Source organism: Sinocyclocheilus anshuiensis, unplaced genomic scaffold (genome assembly GCF_001515605.1).
Source record: "Sinocyclocheilus anshuiensis isolate Anshui unplaced genomic scaffold, SAMN03320099.WGS_v1.1 scaffold610, whole genome shotgun sequence".
NCBI lineage: Eukaryota > Metazoa > Chordata > Actinopteri > Cypriniformes > Cyprinidae > Sinocyclocheilus > Sinocyclocheilus anshuiensis.
In genome coordinates this window covers 58,127-68,172 of record NW_015544150.1, presented here as the reverse complement: position 1 = coordinate 68,172, position 10,046 = coordinate 58,127, and the positions used below count along the sequence as shown (strand labels likewise).

Below are 10,046 nucleotides of genomic sequence, written 5' to 3'. Positions count from 1 at the left end.
AAAGTAGAACCACAGACGTGTGCAGTGAGGCTCTAACATCACTGAATCTGCTGTTAAAAATGAACCATCCATTCATCATGCAAAACATACATGACAAATAGCGAATTTTTCATTGTTTCTCGAAACGTCATAGCATTTCCACACCGGCCATGACATGACTGTGGCGCCAAATAATTTATGTCCCCACGCATCATGTAAGTCGTCACGCGTTGACGTCATCAAATTGCGATCGGTTCGTGAGATCGGCCAAGTTAGTGAGTACCGATCGAGTCATAAGATGTGATTATCGGCCAATACCAATCTCCAGCTGATCGATCGGAGCATCCCTAGTACAAAGCTGTCACTGGCTTGGTACCCTAAGTTGCGAAAGCTAAAAGACACATCTTTGTACCTTATTTACCCCTAAATGGTACACATTAGAACCTTAAAGGTACATATCAGTACTTTAAAAGTACAGTACCTAAAGTTTAAATATTAGTACATTTTGAGAGGGTACAGCCTCAGTGACAGTTTTGTATCTTTTTTCTGAGTGCACGAGAGTGAGTAAATGATGGCAGAATGATCCATTTCAGCCAAAACACACACACACACAAACAAAATAAAAGCATCTTGTCCAAACATCAGATTCACGCACGTCTCAGTACCATTCTACCTCTGTATATTACATATGGCATTTTTCAGGTTTCAGACACAGCCTGAACCTCAGTCTGAACTAACCCTACAATCACATCCCACACACAATAGCTAAACTGCCGGAAGATCAGTCACTGCTCTGTGAATGTGTGGGGGTTCTCAGGGCTCCCCAGAGCACCAGAAATAGGCTGGTGATTGTGCCTAATCTCACCTACCTTTAAATGTCATTTGAGTCAGAGAGAGAAAGAGAGTGAGAAAGAAAGAGAGAGGGTGCTGGGGCTACAACCTACCTACTCACACTGCCATGGGAAATTAGTGTCATGTGGGAATGGGACCTACTGAGCCTAGAAAGATAAAATGATATTTCACTGTTTCATTCAGCATGTGGTGTTGCCATAGCTTTAGTTATCTTCATGAATATGTTCACAGAATAAACAGAAATTCATCTGTAATCACAAACTCATGGGTACATACTTTAAGCATCAACATACAGTCAATAAGGGGTAAGAATACTAACTCTAAAGGATGGATGGATGGATGAGTGGAAACATGCAGGTAGATAGACAGGTGGATGGATGGACTGATGGATGAAGACAGGAAATTAATGGATAAATGAATGGAAAATGGCAGGTAGACAGACAGACAGACAGTTGAATGGATGAGTGAATGGAGACAGACAGGTAAATGGATGGATGGATGGATGGATGGACGGACGTTTGGGGAACGGCAAACATTTCCCAAACAACCAACAGATCTGTATGCTTTGTTCAGCATGAAAGTACAGACGGAACAGCAAGTAGAGAGTTCATGTGAGGACAGAGACAATCAAGGCAGTTAAAGAGAGAGAAAAACAATCAGAGAGACTGTAGACAGAGAGAACAGCTGTAGGGTGACTGCAGAGCTGCAGGGAGACAGGAACAGCCGGAGAGACAGTCAGTGAGACAGGCAGTCATCATCTGAGCAGCTGCAGGGAGTGAGAAGGTCAGAGAGTTACAGAGCAGCCGTTTGGGAGACAGACAGAGATGCGGCCAGGGAGGTAGTGTCGCTACACCTGGGAGACATGAACAGCACCGTGGGTGTCTGAATTTGAATATCAATGTCTTTCCTGATTCACAACAAGGGCAGTGACAGGGGCACTTTCATCTGCGGCGAGCGCGTTTGTGTGCGTGCACATCGTACAGTGCATTAATCACAGCGATGCTCGAGCACCTCCACCAATCCAAACACACCAACCTTGAGGTTACAAGAAAGACATTAGGGACGTCTATCCTCTCAAAAGAGGAGGGAGAAAATGCTTTCAAGGTAATGAAATTCTGCCATAAGTTTAATAAAAGACTTGTGGGGACAGGCCTGGGCGAAAATATAAAAAAAAAAGTCAGGGTAGATTAAATTGGATTTCTTTCTCTCATCCCCCCCTGCCCATCCTTTCTTTTAAATTAGGCTTAAGTGCATGTGTGGCGTATTTCTTCTTTCTTAGGATAACAGCATTACCGTCCAGAATGAATAGAACCATTTCCAAACCAATTAACCTCTGACAGAACGAATGAGTGGACAGGAATGAGAGCAAGTGGAGAGAGAGAGAGTGTGTGCATAGGAGAGTGAGGCTGATATATTTGAGGAAAAAAGAAGAAAAAGAGGAAAAGCTTTGCACAAGGGGACGGAGTGAGTGACAGGGGTCTAAGTTAGTGACAGGTCTGGCATGACAGCGACAGTTAGACTGCAGCATGAGGTAGAAGGAGGTAGAATATCAAATGGCTGCATCCCCCCAGTCAGTTTCCCCTCTGCCAGCCACAGTGCGCTGCTAGCATTAGTATTTGACATTAGTGTGTGCCCTGCTCATTCTCTATGCTGAGGAGTGTTTGGCATCCAGCTGCTATGGCTCTATTTAGTTAATTAAAGGCTCCATTTAGATCTGCAGCCTGCTGGCTATGAGCATGTCAATCAATAGCAGCTCTGTGACTCACGGTGGGGCAGAACAACTGATCCTACACCCCCCAGCCCCAGTGCGTCTCGCTCCTTCGGCCAAAGTTTCGGCTCTCAAAGGTGTCAATCTTTAAGTTCAGATACATCAATGACTGCAACTCACCCAGATTCCATATTTCTAATAAAATAAATGGCATGGACAGACTATCTTTTTTCAGGACTGGAAGGAGAGAGAGCTGGAAAGAGCATCATCAGTCATTCAGAAAACACAATTTTCAAACTTCCAATTTCACATCATTTTGCCTTTGCGTTAAACCCCAATAGATCTGGAGTGCTGTTGCCACACAAGCATTGTGTCAGTTGGAAGATTCTGACATTCAAATCTTCAAATGCCCTTCTGTAAATTACCCACAATCCCTCGCTGGAGTTATTCCAGGCCATTACATTAGGCAAGTCTACGGGCAAATATACAGTAGTTGATCGATAAAACACATTTCTACTAGCAGCCCATAAGTAAAATTAATTAAGTGCCTACTCTCAATTCCCTAGAGAATGGTCTTTTATTTTCATTACTCTGTCTTTTTATTTTTTACCCTCTCGGATAATTGTGGTTAGGTGTTAAGCATGGGGGTCAAAGTTTGGTTGGGTAGCATGGGTTGTTAGCCCCTGCTGGCAGATGCTGATACTACATAATTATGTGGGCTAGATCTTGTATTATTATTGTATTATATAAATATTATTTTAATGTCATGTGTGTCACCCTGATGGTGTTTTGGCCATGGTTTATGGACAGGTCACTTAATATAATGCAATGAACATTACCTAACTAACAAAAAACCTAACAAAAAAAAAAAAAAAAGAGGAAACAATATTACTTATATTAAATATAATAATATAGCCTATGATGTGTCACAAATGGACTTCTGGGAATGTTCTTTTACTGATTTCCACCATAAATTATATGCATTGTTTTTACTCATAAAACACATGAATTTGACAGTATCTTAGAGTAAAATTGTATCAAATGTGATGTTAAAGCATTTACAGTTTTTCACCGAATATACTTACAATTAACCTATAGATAGGTTTTTACTATATAATTTTTACAGTTACTTTTTGTTTTTTTAAACATTTTTAACATTTGAACAGTGTGGACAAAAACAATAAGCCATATAAAACACAAAATGTCTTCTTTCTTTTCTTTTGGAGAAGAAAGAAAAACATGCAGGTTTGGAACAACATGAGAGTGAGCAAATGAGGGCTATTTTCCCTGTCTTCTTCCTTTGACGTCAAAGCCTAGATAGTCACTCATTCTGCCATCAGCTAATCAAAAGGTCATTTTCATGCAGAGTGATTAATCACATGGCATTTATGGCTCAGGTGATCGACTCAAAAGAGTTTCCAGAACTTAGCTCCCATGCCAAAGATGGCATTAGCATTTGGAAACTGGAAATATGCTTTCGGCTTTATCCATATCAACTATCTCCCTTTGAAAGGCAAGAGGATGTTATTGGACTGCCTGATCTCTCTCCAGCCCAGAATTTAAATAAAAATGTAAAAAAATCTATGCAGGCAACTACCAGTGACAGGGTGTTTTTGCAAAGAGATTGAAGGCATCCGGAAGGAGCTGATCTTCTCTTCTCTCTGTATTTAAACAAGTGTATGTCCTGCTAGGTCTATAATGAGGCTGCTCTTGGATTCCAAAGTGGACCGTGGGATTAACTCCTGTGAGTAATACCTCTCCTTGGACGGGTCATATAGCTGTCATGAGAGGGTCTGTGCTCACATAAGGTACCGCCCATTAAAATGCTAATGTGCAGATGGAGATAAAATAGAGGGAAAATAAAAACACACCACCTCAGCGCTGTGTCTGCAGTGTTACACACACTGCCACACACTCATGCATACAGGTCTTCTCCTCCCCCTCCTCCTGACATAATTCAGTCAGGGGATTGAATGGATGAGATCGCTTACCCTCTCTATTTCCCGAAGCACTTGATCAGATTAATTGATCCCCCAACCCTCCCCAGTCAGCAGCATGATAGCAGGAATCAAGTTTACATTGATGTTTTCTATGAAATGCTTCTTTGATTTTATACCCATGTCACAATTATCTACAAAAAAAAGACAACATAAGAGGAGAAAAAAGTACAACACAGAATGCCTTGGAATAATTGATAAAGGTGAAGGATGACATGAATGGATGGAGAACCTGTTCTTATTCAGAAGAGCCTGTGGTCTGAATCATTAATCAAATGACTCTTTTAAGCCATTAAAAAAGTCTCAAATATATGTTACTGATTTGAATCAGTTTAATAACTCAATCACTGTCTGAATCGGTTCTTGATTTATTCACTGAGCCACAAGTCATCAACAACACTAACAAAAGCAGGCTACTAAAAGAATAGATAACATAATTAAGTAAACATAAATGGAATCAGAATCACAAACAAAATCATTACATTCTTTAAAGTTCTGTTCACACCAAAACAAATGTTCAACATGAAAATTCTGTCAATTTTATCGCAAATATTATATGATATTATTTAAGTTTTCTTTACAGTTAAAGATTAGAACAACTCTCTCCAAAAATGCGGATGCACGAACATACGGATGTTCGTGTTTGTCTAAATAGATTCATTAACAGCTGTTCATTAATATTTAGAATGATTATTGCACCAAATTTTCGCACCGAATATTCGTCTTGGTGTGAACAAGCCTTACAGCTAGTTAACATTGCCCCAAAAAAATAATTTTTAACGACTTATTTTACTGTGTTTATTTAGTGTTTGTGGGGTCTCGGGAAGCTGTGGCGTAATTTTCCAAAAATGCTGACGCAATCTGACTTAATTGCTAATCGTTGGTATGGTGATGAGGTAAGAGTTCCTGTCTACTCTGTAGAAATAAATTAACAGAAAAAATAGGTTTTTCAATTGCAATCACAATTCTTTGTAGTGAACGCAATAAAACACTTTTTAAGAATAGAAAAAATGCTTAAGCGCTTAATCTACAATCTCTTTCTTTTCAGTTGGTTTTTAAATGTGAACAACGGCATGCAGAAAGACAAGTTTGTTGGGGATCTGCCAGATTCTCATTCCTATCAGTGACCACGACATCAGATACCTCTTTCTCTCTCTCGTCTCTCTCTCTCTCTCTCTCGATGGAGATCCCTGGAAAACTCTTTGGAACACTATAAAATTGATGGACTGTTCTGATAGCAACAGGGCCATGAGCAAGAGATGCACAAACACACAGAGAGAAAAAGAGAGTGAGAGAGAACGAGAGAGACCTCCTGCTTACTCTTATCACTGTACTGCACATGTTCTCAACACACCACGTCAAAGCTTTAACTGTGGAGACAGCACGAGAGAGAATTGTGAGGACTTGTAGAAAGAAACTAAAAATATCAGTTCTCTACTTCACATCCCTGTGCATTCAAACGCTGCCCTTGACATTTAAACAGCAGCGTCTGTTCTCATACATCAACACACATCACACACACACACACACACACACACACCTCCTCCCTGAATACACACATCTGAATGTTCACACATGAGCAAACTTTTCAAACTCTATGTTTAAAGATGCAAACACACACATGCAGGAGAGGAGAAGGGGAAACACTTTGAAACACCTGCAAGAATGCACTGCTGCTCCCTGCTGCACAGAGAGGGGGACACACACTCAACAGAGAAGACGAGACGAGACGAGACAAGATGAGATGAGAATTTTTTTTTTTTTTTACAAATATCATAAACAATTAATTAATAAATATGAGTTTTTATTGAGCAAACAAATCTTGCTTTGTCATAAAAAGGTAAAATTATCTAATACTTTAAGAAATTTTTGACCTTGACATACAGTAATGAAGGTCTGCAAGGGCCCCATCTATAATATCCTGTTTTGTTTTTTTCTGCATGTTGGTTGCATCACATGACTTTGATTTTGTTGTCAAATAATAAGAAGCAGATAAACGATTTTGTTAAAATATTATTTTTTTATGAATAATAATATAAATAATAATAAACAATAATAAAAAGATCTTCAGTTTTTTTGTCAAGAATTTCATTCTTTTACTGAGGCTTTTTTTGTTTCATTATATCACGACTGTGACATTTTTACTTAATGCCCCCCAATTCAGAAATGAAAAATGTGCTTAGATAAATTTAGGTGTATTCAAGCCACTGTATCTATTAATTGCACTTTTCAGGTATTTTGTAATAAATGAAGGATCCAGGGTGTCGTATCATTGACCCAATCACAGATCTGCATGATTAAACCAGCTAGATGAAAACAAGACTCTGTTACAGCTTTCTCTCCATCTCTTTTAGAAGGATTGATCTGGTCACCGCATCTTGAACTTGCCCCAAGGGTTCCTCTGTGCTAACACAGCTGTGCCCAAACACTTCATGTAATAAACCAGTCTTTCATACACACATGCGCTAGCTCCACTTACACCTAACATACACCTAATGAAACACTCAACCCAAGCATGACCTCTAAGTGACCTCGTACCGCATATATTACAGGGGTCACTGAGGGCACGGTTTTACTCGCGCATACTTGTATTATATTTACAGAATGAAGCCGTGTAAATACTGCGTGTGAAAAGCAGAATCAAATCATTGGCTGCCTGAGAAGGAAAATCAATAAGCATTACAGATGCATTAGATGTGACAGCTACAATTTCATACACCACTTCCTGTCGGCTCCCAGCAATTTCATAACAACACAAAGAAAAAGAGACATTATTTTTTCAAAAGTGTAGGAAAATTCATTTTGAAATTTGCTTTTAATAATTCATGCCAAGGCTTTCAGAGTTTTTCAACCTGGAAAAAAAGAGAAATACTCATGAAGGAGAGAGTGGTGAGCGTGTGTTTATTGTAAGTCGTGCTTGTCAGGCACTGTTCTGATTCTTCTGAATTAGTGCGCAGACAGCTGGTTAACACTGATAATAGTACTTCCGACCTTCATGAAATAAACACTATGTCTAACCTGCAGGCACACACAGAGACTCGCAACAGTCCGCTATTAGGTCAATCACAGCTACAAGCTGTATCACTACACAGCTGTAGTGCAGAGGGGACAATGAGCATCACTCTGATCAGAGCTCCTTAACTTTTCAAAGCATAATACTGTCACTCACACACACGAGTTTTTATATCAAGGTGGAGATTTGGGTTTTTCTATATATTATCCACTAACTCTCACAGAAACATTTCTGCGCTTTTACTTTTTCATTAAAGGGTAAATGACGCGGCGTTCATTGCTTTTCTTTTATATTGCAACAATTCAAACATGCAGAAAAACAGAAAATAATATCACAGTGAGGAGACCCTCGTGACTGTGTCTCAAGGCAAACAAGTCGAGGCAAGGTCAGTTCAAGTTGTAAAAGAAGCAGTATTCGCTTTTTGACAGTTTGTTGCTTTGTCACAATATATACTGGGAAAAGTGCTATTCAAGCCACATTTAATTGAATCATAGCTTATGGCCAAGAACGGTCTACTTCAGGAAATTGGCATCTAAATGAAATGCAAATAAATCACCTACAGTTATATAGCTAAGTAATGTGCAAGGACAGTTGATAAATATATTGCACTACAAAGAAAACAAAAGCATAAGTTATGTTTTTACATACCTTCCATGCGATGCGGTTGCCTTTAGAGTCATGTTCCAGTGCGATGGGAAAGTCTCCACGCTCGTAGAACTTACGGAAAGCTGTGGGTTTAGCTGGCCTCTCTCTGAAAGCCCCTGCAGCTGGAGGGCCCACCACCTATAGGACACAGAGAGAGAGAAAGCCTGTTAGATGCTGTGTCATCAGAGGGAATGGCAGTCCTAAAACCATCACAGAAAATGAAATGGTTTTGATCCTCTTTCATCCCAATGAAAATCTGCTCTCTGTCTGATGTCAGAGGAAGCATATATCTGCTTTATAGCGACACACTACAAACCACCAATTATTCACAATGTCTGCCTCATATAATTCAAGTCTAGCAGATCACACAAAGTACATATTAGCAGTATAAATAAACTGATGCATTCATCACAACATACAAAATCGTGACAAGCTAAAGAAAATGAAATGAGAGTTGTTTATTCAGGAACACAGTTGAACTCATGAAGGCCCCTGCAGTGAGAATGTGGCTGCCCGGGGATTTGCTCCAGGCCTTGGCATTAAACTCTGACTTCATCCGAATAAAATCACACAGAGAGTGATCCAGAGATGCTGTTTTGCTTAATTGCTATGGTTGTTCAAATTAAAATTAATGCATAAAGCTAATGGTTAACAAAACAACTATGCTAATGTGTTTATATAAGAAACATGCTCTAGTCTTGGCACATTAATACATATCTTAAAACACTTTACACCATGGTCTGTCTGAATGCTCTATTCTGATTGGCTGGCAGGTATGCATTAAAACCGTTTAATGCACAAGATAGTTCCAAGTCAGTTTAATCACCATTCTATATTAATGCGCTGCTTTCATTGACACAAATAAACAAACACACCACTCGCACACACAGAGAGAGAGATCGGAGATAATGCTGCGCACACACAGAAACATCAGAGTACAGAAACTTGTTGTCAACACTTCCCCGTGACTTTTATTAATAAAATAGCTTAGATCAGGGCTCTAGACTCATTCTTCCCACTGGTCGCTCTTTTGCGACTAATTTTCTCAGTTGGTCGCACGAGCACATGATTTGGTCGCAATATTTTTTTTTTTTCCGCTACAACATGGGATTAATCAATGCATGCTTTTATCATAGTTTATAGTTATATGGAAATGAAAGTGGTTAACATTCAACCCGTTCTTTTTCATCAGTATTATTTGTGATTTTAATTTTGTGAACGGGGAGTTCCTCTTTTGCTATGTTATAAGCCGGGCCGGGCGATCTTGGTGTCACGTTTTACAAGAAAAATAATTGTCTGTTTTGTTTACATACATCTTCACACCCTTCACTTTTTAAGACTAAAACAAAAGATGGATTCATTGTTATTCTTAATTAAAAAGCACAACAACATAAGATACAATGACAATCTAGCTTACAAAACGTTTATTAACAAAAACGAATAACATGAGGCATGGCATAGCCTACACCACATGTTGTATTATATACCGACTAATAAATTATAGAACGTTTAGCAAAATATGAGGAATCAAAAAAAATAAATAAAATAAAAGAGATCCTCCATAGCGTAACGTCAGGTAAACAGCAAAGATAAGTTTTTTTAAACGAAAACAAAAAGAAAAGTAAAATTAAACTTGCTGTCGGTGACAGTGCTTGCATGTTTATTCCCACAAGAATACCAACATGTTCACCTTCTCTGGTTTAAGAAGCGGTCTTTTACTTTACTTTAGCTTGAAAACCATCCATCGTTTCCTCAATATTCATAATCACGCTGTGTGAAATGAGTTCTGACTGAAAAACACATCGGCGATGACCAGCCAATGAGAGACCAAGATACAGGGCAGCGGGAAGTT

General features: G+C 39.1%; 1 protein-coding gene across 2 annotated transcripts in view; it reads right to left on the bottom strand.

The window, feature by feature from the left end:
• The window catches only part of LOC107695182 (parkin coregulated gene protein homolog), a 102,592-nt gene that overhangs the window by 68,464 nt on the left and 24,082 nt on the right, over positions 1-10,046 (bottom strand). For both annotated transcript variants that reach the window (XM_016494999.1, XM_016495000.1), the window contains exon 2: positions 8,198-8,332. In XM_016494999.1, the coding sequence (XP_016350485.1) occupies positions 8,198-8,332 (135 nt within the window). The remainder of the gene's footprint in view (positions 1-8,197; positions 8,333-10,046) is intronic.